Here is a 19,742-nt window from a genome sequence, read left to right as displayed (position 1 = left end):
GTAAAATAAGCTAAAAAAGCAAAGTGCGGTGCCCCAACCTTACATGGTCAGCCCTTCATTCCTTCCATCATGGCAGACGTGCCTCGTTATTTTGATAGGCGACTAAACTCGCAGGGAAAGTGCCACACTTGTACACCAAATGAGCTCAAGCGAGCCTCTGTTTTCTATATTAATCAAGCAGGCATTCCAGGCTGAAGGAATTCTGTTGCTCTTGGCCCGGGGCCACTTTCGCAGCGCTGCTTCTTAAGACGCCTCGCAGTGCAATGACATGTTAAGTGTGCGGCTTGTTTTCTCTTGCTTTGGGGTCCCGGCAATGAGGCAATCTCTGTCTGGTGGCCTGCGGCGAGTCGGAGATGGAACGTGCGCGGGGGCTCAGTAATCGGTGCGACGCTTTTTTATATTGTCCTGATGTGTTGGACTTTGATTTGGATTTTAAAAGAAGATTATTGAATATTTCTTTACATTTACAGGAGGACCAAAAGCATTTACATTTAGGCGCCATACGCCTTTTACGATGTTGTTCTGTTCTTCAAACTCAACACTCGTTTACATCAACTCCAAAAAATAGGTTCCACTCGGGAAGTAAAGTGATGTTTGGCCCAATTTACTATTTTTAGCAATAATTCCCGGTACAATGTTATTTTAACACAGATTCATTGGCAGCTCCCGCACAGACACAGCACTGTGCTTGTTCGACATTACACACAAAGGAGTGGGGTCCAGCTCACGGTAGCCATCTGTCTTTCTTGGGTCTAGCAGTAATGGCAAGTGACCTGGCTTGGAGAAATCACAGCACCGAGTATTCCTGTGACCTCAGAACTACATAATTACCCAAATACAAAATGGAGTAAAGTCACAGTACAATAGCAACAGGATTATGTATGGACTTTAAGAGGAACACCTTAATAATCATTAATGCCTCGTCCATAGCAAACGATATTATCTTCAGTAGCAACCTACCTCCATGCCTGCTTTACGTTGGCATGGTTGTTAAGCAATGCATCCACTAGAGGGCAGTGCAAAGTAAAGACTTTCTGACAACAAACAACGGTGGAGGAGTTTGTTCTGAAGTATCTCTTGAGAAAGAAAAGTCCACCTCGTAAACAGCACTGGTCTTTGAGGCGTCACAGACGCAATCATCGTCGTCTCAAATCACGTTGTCTCGCTTGAACTATCGGCTACACTGCCCCCCCACGACTTCCTGTGGTACTGCTCTGTTTTGCCTGTCCCGTCTGTATCCGAAAGCTTTCTGAAGACGTGCACAATCACAAGACTAAATGGTCGCAGATTACAGACACAGAGTTCCGCCCATATCCAAATACATGAGCATTTATGACCCGATCAAAACATGACTGCCGAAATTGTCTGCAGCAGAAACGTCTTCAGAGGATGTCGGAAGAGTTTTGCACATTGGCATCTGAAGGCTGCGTGTCCCTGCTGCCTCTAAATATGCTCTGCATATAACGACTGTGAAGCAGAACCTTTCTCTACACAGAGGAGCCTTTATCTCGTGAAATATTGCACCTGCGCTTTTTGCAGAGTGGATATGTTAGGCAGAAAGTCTCTCTCTCTCTCTCTCTCTCCCTCTCCCTCCCTCCTTCTCGTCTTGTCACTGGTAGTTTGGAATCTGCGGGGAATCTCAGGTATGCGAACAATCTCTGTAGCCATTGATAAATCTCTGTCTTCAGGCTGGGGAAGCCCGCGCACACCACGCACACACCTCGGCTTAGCTCAGCTGTCATCGTCAGCTTGTCAGCGTACCGCACCTGTGAATGGTAACCAGACCCTGTGGCTCGCAGCGCTCTCATAGCTGTCTGACAGACCCTCGAGAGATCAATTTCCTCCAGCAGAGAGAGCCCCCGGAATGGAGGCCCCGTCTCAGATTCGAAATGCACAACAAACCACAGCTTATGTTCACTTTGGTGCGAGAAAAACAGCGTCAGTCCGTTTTGTGCACAATCGGATAAACAACGACAACAGTAAGCGATCTGCAGTTGGTCCAAAACAGTGCAGAGGTTGTCTGAGGTTTCCTTTTGCGACACGAACATTCACACATTTAAGGTTTAACACTTCTGAACAATGAGTCAAAAAGCCGCTCATCAAAGGAAGTGGTTTGATTTTACCTCCAGTCTGATTGTACCAGTGATCTAACACGAAAGAAGTATGACTTTAATTTTTGAATATGGTTGGAGGTCGCTACTATATTTAAAAAGTGTCTAGTATGTTTGAGGTGGAACGCAAACTAAAGGTAAGTCTGCACAAAAAGTGTGACAGACGTTTTCAATCGGATAAAAGTCTTTGTTCTCAAAGAATGCACTTTGGAGCCAGAGTCTACACATCAAAGCCAAAAAAACACCCTCGACCTCAGTGTCGACAGTCTCCAGCTGTCAATCATGATGTTTCATCTCCATTTTAAAGCTTCTAACAACTAATTAAAAACGAATTAGCAACGAACTACTTAAAATGACAGAAACCTTCTTTGAGAAAAAAAAAAGTATTTGACATGTACTGTGTTTAGTCCACGGTCCATCTACCATCATGGGGGAGGCTGGGATTATGGCCTACACTGGACTATAAATGACTGGAGGTGTCAGATGCATTTCAGCGTTTCACATGTTACGGCACATTTCCATTCAGTCCCACGTGGCCCGTTTGCCAGATCACAAGCCATAGCCATACCACATGTCAACCAAAGGCAGCCAAGAAAATACTCACCGTTAACCACATGGGCCACTGCAGGTTCAAGATTACATCTACGACATGGGTACGACATTTTGTTTGTAAGTTTGTAAGTCAAGTGGTCCCCGGTCAGCTCATATCTGCTTCTTCCACACCACAAGAAGGCCACGAGCGCCGCATCACTGCCTGGAGTGGCCCACATCCGCTCACTCTATCTGGGGGGCAGTGCCTCTCAGTCACGCTCTTTTAACCTCATACCCAAGGCATCGTAAAGTTTGAGCCAGCGGGAGGCGAAATCTGTTATTAATGGAGCTGAATTGCACACGGGTTGATCGTATCGTTCTCCTCCGCGGCTTTGTTCCACACGACCTCCCTCTCACAACCAATATCCAGCTTACAACAGAAAGGCCCACATGGAGACGTGTAGTAATATCGCAGTGGAATTCCTCTCTCCAAACCAACATACACACAAACGAAACAATACCCATAGGAGGAAGGACAGCAGCTCAACAGGTTTTTACAACTTCCTCTTTTACACGGCTTAGATTTAACGTGCGTGTTTGCTATGGCGTATCTATTTCACAGCACCAGTTATGTCTGTATCGGTTTGACTTGCAAATCGTCCTCTCCGTCCTTCCTGGTGATGTAATTTGAATGATTCCACGTCGGCCTCGGTGAGGGTTTTACATGATGACCCCGCTCCTGAACAATGTGGCGTTGGCATATTCTGACCAGGTAAAAAAAAGCTGATTAAAAACAAATGCAAATGTATTTTCCTAGAGCCCATTTTAATGCGGCTTCGATATCTTTAATTCCTCATCGTAGCACGCTAGAAAAACAACACTCCCTGCAACAGGTTTGAAATTTCTTCTTCCAAATCCTGTCTTCATCCTGCGACTCTCTCTCTGTAACATTTGATAATCCCACTGTGCATGTACAGCATAAGACCGACTGAGACTACATCCATTTTTAAAAATGACCTCCATCCACGTGAGCGTTTTAGCGCTGCATCAGCAATAATCCCTGTCTATACTAAATCACCTTAAAAAGTATATTAGTATATTATAAGTATATTATAAAATAAAGGGATTCACGTTCTTGGAAATCAGTAACGCTGCTTTCAAATCAGTAACGTGCACTTAACTCCAGAGAACCGCCGGATATTCTCCGAGGGGGCATGAACCCAAATGTCCGAGTCAGAGCCTCCCGACTTTCTGCCCGGTAAATAGTCTGCAGAATCTCCTGCAGGAAAAAAGAGGCGGCGTACATGTGGAAGAAGAAGCCAAAGATGTCAGGAGAGCTTTTATGAGCCTGAAAAACCCAGAGCATGTTTACTGATTACATCTCAGCAGGTTTTGGCACTGAAAAGTAATACATTTTTCAACTTCTGAGTTTGTCATCGCTCCACTGGTGTAAGCCGCCTGCTTTGCTCCGTTGCCTGCCAACACTGAAAGGTATAAGAAACCCAAAGTGTCTGCTCCTCTCCTCACACGACATAAACTCCTTCTATACTGTATAATTCAAAGTCTGCTGCTGATTACACACACGCATCCCAGTGTGTGTACGCACCCTCCCAAAACACACACACACACGCCCACGCACACATAATTGCCACCATCGCACACATCCCCGCACTAAATGCGATGTGGTATAGTGAGCTGTCAGACCGCACTAATTCCTCTTTTTATGTGTGTCTGTCCCACTGTGTAGCAGGGGGATCAGGGTTGCCTTTCAGGATAACAACTGAAGCTCTAAGCTCTTAGTGTGTGTGTGTGTGCGTATCTGGGTGAACAACAATTGGCCCCTAAGCTGCAGAGAGCCTTGCAGCCACGGCGTCGCCAACAAATATCCACTGGCTGTCAGAAACGGACCGACTTTCGCGTGTGTGTGTGTAGTGTGTGTTTGTGTGTGCGCGCGTGCAGATGAGCCAACTTCCTGTGGTTGGATTGAAGTTAAGTGCTGCTGTTAGACTTAGGCCCTCCAGTCAGGCTTCATTGTCTGGGCGACCATTCTTACAGAAATGCGGCCCCGGGGGCAAGAAGACGCATGCACATGTGAACATTGGCACACATGCAATCGTGCACGTTCGTTTTTTAGGAAGTTTCAACGCGTTTTAGCCCTTTATCCTGCACAAACACACACACCATCCATCTCTGCAACAACCGCTAACTTTTATGACAGATATACTCCACTGTCTTTTCCCTCTGTTCCTTCTCCCTCTATTTGCCCTCTCACTGCTGTAATCTTCCTCTTCAAGGCATAACAGTAGTTGAGCTGTCACTGAGGTAGAACTGGGTTGCGTAAGATTTCCGAGCTGCAGACGCAACCCCGTCATTCCCCTCGCAGAACTGTGTTCTCTGGAGGCGTTGTAATTTAAAGACAGATTCTGGACGTTTTCTGCGATGAGGGCTCGGGGTTAAAAAGGCAACGGGGGGGAGAACGTTAGCTTGTTTCATTTTCTTCTGGTTTTTTATGGTCGACAGGATGTGTGACAGTAGCCGAGGACGACCTCGATGGAAAGTTAAACCACATTCAGGTGGGAGGGTGCCTCAGGTTCGAGTTTGAGATGCAGCCGCCCACATCGGAAAATCAGAGAGAGAAAGTTCAGCTTCTAAGAAAACGCTTTCACTAGTAAGAGTAGGGCGTGGTGACGTTTTTTTTTTTTTTTTGCTTAAACACCTTTTGCGTGTGTGTGTGTGCCCACGTAAAACTCACTTTCCTACATAACGCTTGGACCAGCATGACTTGGGGCCAGTCTGCACACTTGATCGTGAAAAAATCAATCAACCTGGATCGACCTACTGTAAGGGTTTGCTTCAGAAAGCGGCTGCTCTTGAGCATTAAACCATCTTTCATGGTTTGGTAACAAAAGTGTGAGTCGATGCTGTCTCGTCACGGCCACATGTCCTGATGCGAACAGGAAGACCATTTACCACCACAAAAAAAAACAAAAAAAAACATCAGATCTGATACACAAACTCCTTGTCAAGGCATGAGAAAAAGTAGGTTTATTATATGTATATACTGAAATGATGGAAATTTGGCCGACATGACTAAATCTGGACCATTTACACATTGTCCTGAGTCGGGTGGAATCATTTGCATTGTCCCTTTTAAATTAACAAACAAAAGGTGATTTTCTTTCTTTAAATCAATTATTTGGATCTGCTTTTATTGATATTCTACTCGTGAATGCATCATTAGACAATACAAGTTAGAGTAGTTTTCTTTTTAATAATGTTACACATTTTGGTGCTATCAAATCGAAGCGATGTGTTTAACATGCAGAGGTTCAAATAATGGTACAGTTGGCTTATAAATGCGTAAGCCTGGTGTAAAACAATCATCTACCATCTCAAACTTCTCAGAAAACATAAATTACACTGTAAAAAATGTATTACTTGCAGGAGTCTCACTTTAGGGAACCTTGCTTTGTATTTTATTTTGTTACTTTTGAATTGTTTGGCTGCCACACTAAGCTTTTTAAATATTATATGCATTGCTTGTACACAATTTCTTTTATTGTATTTACCGGATTTATATCGCATGTTTGCCTGATTTATATTTTCTCCACAAAGTTGCAGCTGAAGCGTGAGACGCCCTTGAAAACAGACTTTATTCCACCTTAATCTTTATGTATGTAGCAGTTTTCACAGGGCGGCGCATCGCTTCCCCCCCCCCCCTCGCCGTCTCACAGAGCTGTTTGATTGCTTAAGCCTGGCCGTCAGACAGACAGACAATGCGTCCATGAAGAATAGCCCCGCTTCCTTCCTGTCTTCCTGTGCCGCATTCTGCCTTGGTGAGCAGGGTGAATAGGCCGCTCTGCCCCACAGCCGCCATGAACCGCGGGGGCCACGGCGGCTAAAACCGACAAAGAGAGCCGTTCTGGGGCCTTTTTTTTTTTTTTTTTTTTTTGCAATTCACATCCCCCCCTCCTCCTCCTCCTCCTCCTGCGTCTCTTTGCTGCCAAATCACTGGGACTGCAGGGCCAACAAACAATCTGCCCGCACTCTTGGGCTTCTCGGTTTTATCCTTAAATGCACAGACTTTCTTAAATGCCCCAAAAATAAATGGTTTGTTTCTCTTTTAAAAATATTTCCTGCTCGGATTCTAACTCAAAGCATGAAATACCACAGATGAAGTGAAATGACCCCAGAAAAAAAATCTAGTGAGGGTCCACATTAGATTTTTTTTTTTGGGGGGGGGTTAAACCACAGCTGAGATACGAACATACAACCGGCACAACTGAAAAAATGCATTCAATCATCACATTCTGATTTCTACGAGTTTTCCTCAACAGATCCGTGCGATTGCTCTCCCCACCCCCCCATCCCCCCATCCCCTCAGACAAGAAAAACCCATCTCCCTATGGGAATACCAAGTAGGAGCAGGTAGCTTGAGAGGAGCGTTGGGGAGCCAAAATAGCCCCCCCCCCGCCCCGACTATTGAAAACAGGATGAATGCATGCCGGGTTGAATACAGGGGTAAACTGTTAGGTCTTTGTCATTCAAAGTGATGCTTTTAACCCTTTGCGGTCCCTCTTCCTAACCCCCCCTCCCCCCCTCCCTCCTCATTCACATCTGAGACAATGCGGAGGCCTGCGCCTGCAAAGATAAAGACCAGACGCAAGATCAACTCTCTCCTTTCTGTCCCTTAATGGGATTCAGCCCCCGATATTTTGTCATCTCGGCCGCTCACCGCTGTATAAAAACAAAAATAGGTGAAAGTTGATAATTATATAAAAGCAAAAGCCACCCCCCCCCCCCCCCCCAGTCGAGGTCTATGGAGTGAATAACAAACAAGTGGGCGCAGGTTGGGCCTCGCCGCGTCAATCACGCTCTCCGAATGCGTACCGCGCCGCAGACACGTCCGTATGCTGTCAACAAGTGTCAGGGCTTATGTTTCAGGCTTATGCTTCGCCTGCAGGGACATTCAAAAACCAGAGGAATTCCTGAACAGACCTTTGATTATAAAAAAGAAAAAGAAAAAAGCACGGGAGGCAAAAAAACGGGAGTGAACCGAGTGACTGTAGGCCCCGGAGGAGCGTGTGTGAAATGATCCTGCAGCCAGGAGTGTAACAGAAGGCCTACCTGAATACATATTTGTAAAAAGAGACACAAGGGGCATTTGATTTATGAAATGAAAAATAAGTGGAAGAACCACGTTTGAGGGTAAATCATTTCCTGGATTGTAAACGTGCACTTTCAAACTAAAAGGTATCTTAAAGAGGGGCTGCACTAAACACAGGGCGATTAGACCAACGCTATATCTGAGTCAGATGCTCCAGAAATTTTACAGAACTATACCTGCAGGCCCCCTAATAAAATGTCAGACTGAGAATACAGCAGGGAAATGTGCTTGGTGCTGACGGTTCAATACAGCGACAAAAGACGTCAACATAAAAAGAGATTTAAGATTCTACATTTAAACGTCATATCCTGCCTCCTGCCATCCCTCACCCGGACTGCTTCCTGTTGTTGTGAGCCTGCTGCTTAATGCACGAGCGAGACAAACTCAAGAAATGCTCTGGACGCAATTTTCAAAAACATTTTCTGGAGTTCAGGTGTGAGAACAGCCTTAAAAGAGCATTGATCGGTCGCACAGATGTTTAAATCTCACCGCAAAACACAAAAAGCAGTAAGAAAAGAGACAATGCAGAGGAAAAACAAAACAATCCATCAGACTTCAAGGTTGTTTAATTTCAAACGTTAATATATTTTGTCTTCTAATTCATAGTGAACTATTCATCCAGCTTTGACACTCCTACAGGTCCCCTCCAATCGGCAGCGACTACACAACAGCCCCCGAGACAGGCGACACGTTTAACAATGCTCAAAATAAATATTTTTCATTATAAAATAATAAACCTTCAAATAAATATATACTTTTTTTTAAACTTTACACTAAGCAAATGTTGGAATTAGAAAATATTTTTTTCATAAAAGGTCACTGTACAATTTACAAGCAGAAGGGATACGATTTTTTCCTTTGTAAATTATATATAACAATTGATTGATATACATTCCAGTGAATGTAAAAAACAATGAATGAAGTTAACTGATTCATATAAATGTGAATTTATCAAGGTGCCTGTGGTACGGCAGAAAACTTTTCACAGTTGAAGTATTATTATATGTACAAAAATAAAACATCTGTCAAATGCGTATTCTAATGTACAAACCCTTTGAATTACTACTTTACATACAGTTAGTAACAGGAGCCTGTTCTTAGCATAGAAATTGTATTAAATGTTAAAAAAAAGGCTATTCATCTGGACTCCAAATGAAGGGACTATTTTTTCAGGACAAAACAGTAGTTGAATGTGTCTTCATACCTTTAAACATGCGGAGCGCTTATTTTGGTTCAACTTTCAGGTGAAGCTCATAACGCTGGGAGCCCAGTGAACGCACCTGCGGAACAGAGCTGGCAGGCGAAAAACAACAAACGCGACAGCATCACTCGATTCGCAAAACAAACCGGTTTTTTTTCCCGCAGCAGACCTACGGGGACAAAACTAACAGTTCAGTCAACGCCGAGTCCTCCCGTCCTCCTGCATTGCGAAACACACGTGGGCACCCCGTCTACGTCACCTCGCGGCGGCCGGGGTTCGTGTCCTTGCACCGGCAGCCGGGTCGAGCGCCCCGGTCGTAGCAGCTCTGGCACGCGGCAACACAGCCTCTGGCCGGGAGGTAGCACAGCAGACAGGGGAAGAGCACGGCGAGCAGCGACACGGTGGTCCAGCGCACGCAGCAGTGCGACTGGGAGCACGAGAAGGGCTTGTCGGCGCACGTGTCCTCGTCGTCGCTGGAGCAGTGGTAGAAGAGGCCCTTGACGCAGCATATGCACGTCCCGTACTCCACCGCGCTCTGCGCCGAGCACACGCACCGCCGGCCGCACATCCAGCAGGAGGGAAGCACACGGGGGCGAGTGCACTCCGGACACTGGCAGCGGCCGCAGCTCTCGCACTTGCTGGAGTGTTTGCCGGGAGTTTTGCAGCCCGCGCTGCCCGGCACGGCAATCACCGCGGCGGGCTCCGCGTTCAGGGGTTTCAGCTCCTCTGAATTCAGCTCTTCGCGTTTGGGCTGGGTTCTGATGATGTGGTCCCCGGGTGCTGGGCCGCCGATGAGCCTCTGGCCGGAAGAAGCGCTCCCGATGCTGGTCCTGATGTTACTCTGGGAGTCCTCCGCACTGGAGGAGCGCAGCACGCCGTCCTCCCCGTAGGAGATGGAGGTGTGCGTGTTCCCATGCTGTGTCGATGAAGGCAGGTTGCGGAGGTTGTTGGTCTCCTGCAGCCCGCTTGTCCTTGAAACAGGCGACGACCCACGGTCGCTCTTCTGCTGTCTTTGCTGAGAGGCCGGAGACACCTGGGCAACCGTGGGCCCTTCGGTGTACTCATTACAACTCCCAGTTATCCGAATCTGATCCAGAGGCAGCACTGCTGGAGTAAGGGATGCCTGGCTGCTGTTCAGCCCGGGATCGGGCGGCCCATCGCGCGCTTGCGGAGGCCACAGTTGCGGTCTCCCTTCGTCATGCGGCGTGCCCGCCGACCTCGTTGATGCCGGTGAATGTCCGCGGTGTCCACCTCCCCCGTCGCTGCCGTTTTGACTTCTGGAATCCATCTCGGGACTGAAGGGCCACTCTGGCTGGCAAGGGACACATCTGAAGTCCTGGTAAAAGACACAGGCAAGTTTATATCTGTCCGTTACAAGCCATGCAAATGATGCCATGCAAATCATAACTGATATCTGTACGAGCACCACTATGGAAATATGGATGATCACACATCACATTGTTGGGGGACAGAGATGGGTGTGTTTGATTACAGAGTTGAGGGCATTAGAGACGGGTGGCTGGGCCTTTAGAATCACCTTTTGAGAGTTCCTTTCATTGAACTCCAACAGTACGTTTGTGTTCAATAGGAACCAAATGTGTCAAAGCTGTTGCATGTTTATCTTTAATACAAACAATTGATTTATTTCTGAGTGCAAACTTCCCGTTTCCTCTCAGGTACTGTATGACATGACGTCTGATCTGAAACCTAAATCACTTAAAATACTTATTTTTAGTTTATTGGTAACCAAATATCCACCTGTTCACTCAAATAAACACCCGGTAAGTTGATTACGTCTACTGTGGTGGACATTTGTCATGATCATTTACTGTTATTTAACTGGATTAGAGCCAAATGAATCCGTAGCCAATCTCGATAATCACATCTTTCTAGTTCCTGCTTCTCAATTGAGAGAAATTATTTTCCTCCTCCTACATCGCTATAAAGTGAATATTATTTTATTTTATTTGTTTACTGCTGGTCAGATAACAGCAGAAATCTGAGAGAATCGGGGTCAGGCATAACACAGCACGTTTAAATATTATGAAGCTAAATTTCCTGAGGAATCTATACGGGAACTCCTCCCCCCCTCGTCTGCAGTAACCCCCAGGATCCGTTATCATCTCACTCATTCATCATTGGGAAAGCGTGAGGTTTAGCATTTTGCACTGTCACTCTGCGTTAATCCAACATATTCAAATTGCACCGCCTTGTTTTCATCAACACGTCGCACCAGAGCAAAGAGACTGTCAGCGGTGGCCTTAATTCTTATTCCTTTGCGCTAATTAGCTTTCAAATGCCTTCTTTTGGGGTAGGGGGGGGGGGGGGGGGGAGACGTCTCCCCCCGCTCTTCCCCTTTCAGTGACAATACAGGAAGGGCTTTTGTTTGTTGCCTGACAAATGGCCTGCGGCAACCCTCGCCATTCTAAACACATTTACATAGTGACACTCTTGAAAAGAAGATGAGTGACAAGATAAAAAAAAAGAAGAAGTCTGGAGCCTGAAAGGGGGGGGGGGTCTATGTAAAGTGTGAGTGATGCCCCCGAGGGGGGTGGGACCGAAGCACTGCTCCCGGTGAGCATGCACCGGTGCTTCTTTGGGATTTATACGCTTTTATTTCTGATCCAGATGAAGGGCTAGCGAGGTAACACCTATTAGTTAGGAGGAGGGGGGGTGGGAGGCTACAGCCCGTCATCTCCTTACAGGGCCTGTGTGCAGGCCGTGTTGGCCACAGTGGGTGGGCCCGGCGGAGGTAAACTGGAGCCAACTAATGACACGTTGGGAGATGGTCGGAAAAACCAAGGTGTTGCACACAAAAGATGAAAGGCGACACGACCGGGGGTTGAGGTGTGAAGTCAAAATCCAACGAGTCGATTTGTTTGTGGTGTAAAGTTTTCAGAGAGCGTGATCGTAAATAGAGTCTGAATACACAGGGGCTGGGTTATTCAACGATTACCATCACAATAGTTGCATGTTCTATATTTATTACGAGTTGCAAAATCGAAAAAATATCAGGGCGAGAAATCACAATATCATTTACATCAAAGGCAATATGAAAAAGTTAGGCTGTATTGTTATTGTGCAAGCTCAGTTAGGCAGTAGTGCAAGTGTATGATGTCCTCAACCACAACATTTACCCCGAGGCCAAAATCTGCCTTACATCTTCAAAGGAATTGTGTTAAGACAGTTATAGTGATATTTATTGATAAAGACTGGGAAAGCATTCATTTAATTAGAAAACATTTTGGGCCCTCTGACCCGGCACTAGACAAAACAAAGTTGAACCAAAATAGTCCACTTTATTCTTCAGATATACGTTTTATAGTGTTTTTAGCAACACATAGTTTTTAAACATTGTAGGAATCCTAAAGTGACATCGAGTTCGATAATTATCGGTATTGTCTTAATATTTTAAGCTATATCTCCGAGTATTGTTGTATAGTTACAAGTTGTATTGTCCCCTAATGCTTTGGATGGTGCATATATGAGAGTCATGAAGTAGATGGTGCACACGGGAGGAAAAAGGACTACAGGGAATGTGAGTGCACGCGAGAGCAAACACAGGTGCCACCTAGGACCCCGTCTACTTCCTAATAAAGCAGACAGCCAGCCAGTGTTATAAACAGTGAACTCAGTTGTTAGACTGAGCCCGGTGGGAGGCACAAGGCTGTACACTACACCTGTCTTCACCGGAGGAAGCTTCCAATTTAACAATGGGCCACAGATGAGAAGGTTTACAGTTGTCTCAGAGGACACCCGATGTTTTAGAGTGAAAGCCACCACGCATTTACGCAGCGTAAAAGTGCGGGCAAAGGAACCTAGAAGCCGATCTTTAACGCAACTTCACGGGGAAAAAACTCCTCGTAATGAGATGGCGAGTTTCCCCAGACGTTAGTGGGGGGGGGGGACACTCACCGTGCTTCCGACGCTTTAGCCCCCGTGCAGGTGAAATAAATCCAAAAGCGAGAGGCGGCGTGTTCCCTCACATCGACGGCTCAGCGGGTAAACTCCATGGAGAACAGTGTCCAAGGCGGCCGGGGGCGCGTGTTGTGTTTTGCTTTTCGGTAAAAGCGACGCAGCAAAAACAAAAACAAAAAAAAATCGCACGTAAAAAATCCCCTGCGCACGGAGGCACGAGGCGTTCCAAACGGGTCGAGGAGTTTCGGAGCGCACGCGTAAAACTTTTCTCCTGCAGGAGGGAGAGCGATACAAGTTGAGCTCCGGTGGGGTTTTTTAAAATCGCTGGGTGTTTTTTTACCCGTGAGGCTCCGAAGAGTTGAAACTAGCTTTGCCCGTGTGTGAGCTGGGTTTTTTTATGTTTTTTTTTCAAGCTCTTTCCGGAGAGGAGGTCGGGATTTGGGCTGTAAATGGCGTCAAGCTGCAGAGAAGGAGGGGGGGGGGGGGGGGGGGGGGGAACACTGCGCTTGTTGTTGCAGCGGATATCTCGCATCCGGTGCGCCGCCATTGGCTGCTGGGGAGCGGCCATTCACACCCAGCCGGGTCAATGGCACCGCTGCTGGGCCGACACCGGACCGACACCGAGTTACTCGTCTTATCTTCTTGAGTCGGGTTTTTACAAAATCACAAAACTCAAGTCACAATCCAATTCCCAAAATATCAATAAGACTTAAAATACTGTGTAACTCGAAATTAACGGTAGACGAGACAGAAGAATAAGAAAAAAGGCCATTCATGGAAATATCATTGTAAATGTATAGGTGTGAGGTACATAGTTATTTGTACTTCACTTTAGTATCTCCATTTTAAACTGATTTATACTTCTTCACCACTGTGAATAGGGCAATGTACTTTAAACTCCATTACCTTTATCTGAGGAATGCAGTTTACACTTTAACATTTTCAAATAGATCTATAATACATAAAGTAGAGCGTATCATCTCCACGTTGATCAAAAACAACCCTAAAGTGCCTCCTACATGTTAACATATTTCTGTTTTGCAGATATACGACAGGGACTCAACATTGACCCACTACGTTTACTGTGTGTATATATAATGATAATAATTAATTGTTACTTAGCTTAGATAATACTTTAACTCATCAACTGTCAAACTTATTTACTTTTTAGGAATTTTACAAACTTGTGTTTTTAAGTGGAGAAGCTGGCAATAACTTGATCACTTAAAGAAAAAACTAGTTTTTAATAAGTTTTGAGCATTTTATTTAGAAAATAATTTGTCTTCTTGTACTTATTTCATTTAGTTTAATTGAATTTGTGATCTGGGAAAGTGAAATTCTAAAAAAAGTGACAAAGAGTGGACAGGATATGAACCCAAGTAAGGTCAAAATAGCACAACCTGAGTGGTTTTAGTGAAAGTACAACAAGAAGTGTTAGGGTCAAAGGTCACAGGAGTAGATTCACATGCATATTTTACTACAGGGCAGAGTGTGAATCATACTGAGCATCAACGAACATTTAAACCACTTTGAATTGAAGCGCAATGCCATTAGAGCTTCAAACAATCTATGAGAAGTGATACCACTTATTAAAAAAGCCCACATCCTCTAGGCTGGGGTAAATAACTGTAGAGTAGCGCCCCCGCGTGGAAATTCTTCAACACTGCAGAGTACAATCAACAGATAATTCAAATCGAGTCTAAATAAACAGATTATCACTGAAATGGGTTGAAATGTCACTTACTGTGAAGATTCTTAATCATACCTATAATTACCAGGATTACCCGAGGCCATGCGAGTGCGTGAGAGTGTTTCACTACCCACGCACAAGAGGCCTGGAGGGGACGTGACACAGCAGCATATGGGACAAGCAGCAGACAAAGTCAGGTCGCTCACCCACACAGCTTTAAGGTCAGGATCCAAGACACGATGCTCTGGAAACCACTTTCAGAGCATCGCTGAAGATGTGTGCCCGCACGCCGCTCCCTCCGCTTCAGTGAATAAAGCGTCTGATCAATTCCAGACTGAATAATACAGGGAGACGTCACTTTGATGAGCTGAGGGAACCACTTGGCAAATCAACTCGGATCCGGGGGTCAGGAGGCTGTCAGGACTGCCTCTCTGTCTTTGAGCTACTCGTCTTCGTTTCCCCGTCTACCTTTGTTTATTCCCCCCTATTTATTTAAACTCTTGCTCATGCTGTTGATATAATGAAATTGCTACACGCTTGAAAATAGCTGGGATTAAGAGACGGTTTACAGTTTGCGATCTCTCGGAGCAATTTCAATTTATTACCTTTACCTTTAGAACATGATGTCCTTCGGGGCGGCCTGCCGGGCAAATACGTTGTTTTTCGGGGGGGGGGGGGGGATTCTTGTCAGGCCAAATTTTATTTATATCAAATCACAAATTTGCCTCATGGGGGCGCAACAGTCTCTACAACATGTCTACTTCCTCTGCGCTTAAACCCGTGGAATGAACGACCAAAAAGGAACCAAAAATCCATCAATGGAGGAACAGAGGAGAGATCTCACACAGCTAAACTTTCCGTTCATACCCAGATTACACCTTGCCGAGATTTGTTTTCGGGCAGCTGTAGGCTCATATCAATTTTATCCGGGCCACACAAGGCCGCGTCATTGCCGAAAGTGGCCCGCATCCGTGTGACTCTCTCTCCCAGGACGGAGGGAAAATGCAATTTACAGCGTGGACGACTCTCAATCGCCTGGGTCAGATGGGACGCCGGGCCACATGACCTCCTTTTAAACCACGACGACGCGGAAACAGGACCGGACTCCGCCAACAGACAAGAGGCAAAACCACCCCGGTTCACACGTCTAGAAGGAATCAAACGCGCGATGGGGAGGGGGGAGAGAAAGACAAGGAGGAGACACCCGAACATCTGGAATGGAGGAGCGACAGCTGGGAGAGGGAGGGAGAGATTCAAATGAGGGATGTTATGTCACCAGGGCTGGGGTTTGTCAGTGGGGTCACGATCAGGATAACATTCGGGAGGCTGTAATAGAACGCTCCAAAAAGACGGTTAGCAACTAGCAGGTGAGAAGAGTGGAGCAGTTATCCCTCGATGACCTTTCTGACCTTAGAGTGACATTTCTATTCGAGCTAGTGCAAAGGGAAGAACCCATGACATTTCAGTGCGGATCGATTTATCACCTTGCTTAATATGACAAGGATTTTTACGTTCTTTTTTAGAGGTTCTCAGGAAAAAATTACTTTTTATGATCTAGATGTGAAAAACCAAAGTATTTATGAATTTGTACTGTTTGGTGCAGATCCTGATCTGGAAAAAATACTGTATCCCCTTCAAATTCACAATGTTCTACTTATTATTAATCGAGAGTAACACTATATACAACACCAGCAGCATTCAGGAATAATAACATACATTTTTCATTTAAATTGCAACTAATGAAATAAAAGAATAGCAAGTTTGGATCAACTCTCTTGGCATACTTTCATACATTGAGAACCCCTTTCCCTATAGATTAACATTTTATATATAAAGTTGTCATTATTATTTCTGTCAATATAAGAGTCATTTCCAATAGTTTGACAGTAAAACATGTGCTCCCTCTTAGTTTGGCCACATCCTATCAGAGTAAAGTTAAAGTTCATGTGTTTAACCTTTAACCTTTGTCTTCCCCATGCTTTGGGCCTTTTGATGCTACAAGTAATGCCTTCAGGAAATTTCTTCAAATTTTGGACTCAAACATAAATGTATGAGATTCTGTGGGCAAAGGTCAAAGGTCACATGGACCTCATATGAGTCTTGGAATACAAATATACACGGAAACCACACTGTTTGGCGGAGGCACGATTCTACTTCTGGTTCTGTCTCGCCGATACCCAAACAAAGTCCGGGAGAGCACCCTCGACGGACGCACTTCTGCTGTTGAGCAACAAGTCTGAGTGCAGGAGGGGAAAGTTAGGCTGATGACTAATCCCCCCCCCCCGTCTCGCAAACTCTCGCACTAACACCTTGCTGATTATGTAAACACCTGAGTTTGGTTTTCCCTCGCCGGGGAAACGGGGCACTCAAGTGGACAAGGCGGCCCTCGTTTCCCCCGCTCCTTACTCAGGGCTCAACGTGTACCCTCAATCAGAGCGGCTTCCTGAAGGGATTTGCCGCAATCAGGCGTGGAAGCCTTTCGAACACTGCCGCCCTTTGTGTGGGGGGGAGAGTAATCCCGCTCCGCCCTGCGTTCCAAATAACTCCGAAAACCATTCAATGGAAGCACCTTCGGCGTTTGCTAGACAAATAGTGGAAGGTGTGATTACCGCACTCTGGCACGAGGAAAGTGAAGATGAATGTTTTTCAGGCGCACTCAAGCCCCCTCTCAATTAACGACACGGCGACAGACACTAATATTGTGTCACCTGTCTCGTCCCCGGGAAAATTTGTTGATCCACCCTGACAATAATAAAAGACCAATTAGAAAAATTAAGCTTGCGTTCCCGCAGTGTTGGGAGGCCTCGACATCCATCACCAACACTTTTGCCGTCTCTCAGGCTGCCGAATCGAGCGTGATTAATGTGCATTCGCGACGGAGCCAAGCAAGGTCGGAAAAATCCCGCATTTAATGACGGTCGACTTATGTGATTCCGAAAGTTGTTTCTTTTTTCTTTTTTTTTGGTCCTGCGCCGCAAGCAAAGAGGTCTCTTTCTCTCCCGGAGTATCTGGGGAGTGAATCTCTCCCCCGCTGAGCCCGGCTGACACAGGGATAGAAAAGAGAGAAAATTGAAATGAAAACCTAAAAAAACCTCTGATGCTGTCGCAGCGGGAGATGAACTGTGCCCGGATCGATCGAGCAGACACTGGGAACCGTTGGAAATAGCCCCGTAAATAGGACAGAGCGTCCACGTCCAACTCCTGGTCTCACTCACAGGGACGCGAGCTGAGATGGAGCCGACGCTGCTGTTTTACTGTGATACGACCCTGACGAGTGGCCGATCACAGCTATTGGGCTTTTACCACTACGACTACAGAGATACAAAAAAAAACTCTTTAACTATACTGTGTGTTTGTATCGATCAATGAGTACAAGTGTCACATTTTGGTTAACTCACTGTTAAACAGACATGTAACTCGGGAAAAATGTCTGAAAAGTTGGATTTGGACATTTTCTGGAGTTTGTCATTCACATGAGGAAAGCAGCAGGAGACCGAGGCGGTATTATGTGTTCAGAACAACAGGACGTCAAATGATTTTAAATGGTTTTGTATTCATATGGAGTTTTCTAGTCTTGATGACCACTCAAAGCTCTTTGCAGTCCAGCCTTACATTCACCCATTCACACACACATTCATACAGTGAATCCATTAGCAGCACTTGGTTGTTCTAGGAGGGACGCCCCGGTGTCCTGGACATTCTTGAGCAGATATTATTTGAAGAATCTTTCTTGTTCTGGATGACCCCGGCCATCTGTGCGTCAGGTTTCAAGTAATTTTTGTGTTGAAAATAAAAAAATGTCATGGAAATTGGAGAATTTCAAAGAGATGTGGCTTCTTCTATAGCCTCTCAACATGTAAACAGTTGGATTTCTTACCTTTGACTGTGCAGTTCACCCCCTCGACCTGCAGCCAATGTTTCTATCGAGGCCCCGAGCCCGGATGGAACACACTCGGCGACACAGTCCCTCTCCACGGTCTCACAAACAGGCTGCATGTGGTGAACCCCCTCAGACACATCAGATCCAAAACAGCTACCACATACTGCTAACGCCCCCCGGACTTTAAGAGTCTTTTTAAAGTCCTTAAAGACTGAAAGAAATCCGTTTCTATCTCTGGTCCCACCCTTCCACGGAGGTGCAGCGGGCCAGTGAGTCCCAACACTTGGCTTCAAGTGGTCCGTTCCTCACACAACCTCGTTTTAATTGACAATTCTAATCTTTCCTGGGAGCGTGCGTCATTTTTTAACAGAGGGGGCATTTTCCCCCAGTCGACTTGGAACCATTTCCCTTTGCGGCGAATCTATTTCCTGCCATCTAAATTGCCAGACCCTTTTGACTGATCACTCATACCACACAGCTGGTTACGACACCGGTCAATGACAGGAACTCTTCCTCACTGCCCTAATCCACAACACATCACTCACTAGCCCCACCTAGCAGTCAACCACACAGATCGGCCAACGACAGAAACGTGAACATACCACACATGAATCTAAATTATATTTTAAAGGTCCAGACAAATACGTCAACTTCTAGCACAAATGCCCTGAACACTGTTCTCTGTCCAGCAGCAAGATTTGATGATTTTACCCGAATCTCGGCTACAAAGCAATGATCACAGCCAGCTTGTTGAATTCTGCTCTCCTCCATATGGTTGTTTTAACCAAACCAGGGTAAGTGGTTGTGGTGGTTGGTATAGTGGCTGTTTTTAGACAGAGTTTTAAAGGTCACCAGAGTACGTGTGATACATTTTCTCACTTTTAAACTGTGCAACTCTCACCCAATTTGAATGGCGGTTATCTACAGATGAAATCAAAGGGAAAATAGGCTAAGTTTTTCATTATGGCATCCACAACTTGCTCCTATTAAATATACATTTTGAAAAAAGAACTTTCACTGCACTCACGTGCACAATCTGTGTGCCAAGTTTCTAGTAGTTTGACTGTAGACACGTTGAGAAAAGTAAAGGGAACATCAGCAAAATTTGTATTAGGGTATCCATATCTTTCTCCTATAAAATTGTGCCTCCGGTAAGTGACTGTTGCCGGCGCGTATGCACAATGTCAAGGCAACTGGTCGGGCCAATTGATCCCCCACTCCCTTTTAGATCCCAATCAGGTGGG

The 19,742-nt window shown here is 45.7% G+C and overlaps 1 protein-coding gene across 3 annotated transcripts; it reads right to left on the bottom strand.

Moving 5' to 3' along the window:
• Positions 1-8,357: 8,357 nt before the first annotated feature.
• spry2 (sprouty RTK signaling antagonist 2) lies at positions 8,358-18,912 on the bottom strand. 3 transcript variants are annotated; one of them, XM_062381011.1, is made up of 2 exons: positions 18,496-18,912; positions 8,358-10,346 (listed from the first exon to the last, which is right to left on the bottom strand). In XM_062381011.1, exon 2 carries the CDS (start codon positions 10,296-10,298, stop codon positions 9,261-9,263), a length of 1,038 nt encoding a protein of 345 aa, XP_062236995.1. In that variant the 5' UTR covers positions 10,299-10,346; positions 18,496-18,912; the 3' UTR covers positions 8,358-9,260. The 3 variants fall into 3 exon arrangements, with proteins under 3 accessions (XP_062236995.1, XP_062236994.1, XP_062236996.1); XM_062381010.1 differs by lacking the exon at positions 18,496-18,912 and adding an exon at positions 12,926-13,385; XM_062381012.1 differs by lacking the exon at positions 18,496-18,912 and adding an exon at positions 12,926-13,385 and having other exon boundaries at positions 8,358-10,338.
• Between the last annotated feature and the right edge of the window lie 830 nt (positions 18,913-19,742).

Source organism: Platichthys flesus, chromosome 22 (assembly GCF_949316205.1).
Source record: "Platichthys flesus chromosome 22, fPlaFle2.1, whole genome shotgun sequence".
In the NCBI taxonomy this organism is placed as follows: Eukaryota; Metazoa; Chordata; class Actinopteri; order Pleuronectiformes; family Pleuronectidae; genus Platichthys; species Platichthys flesus.
The sequence above is the reverse complement of the archived record's forward strand: the minus strand, read 5'-3'. Positions and strand labels throughout refer to the sequence as shown.

Excerpts from the sequence above, each read along its gene's own strand:
- spry2 (XM_062381011.1), bottom strand. The coding sequence starts at position 10,298 with ATGGATTCCAGAAGTCAAAACGGCAGCGACGGGGGAGGTGGACACCGC.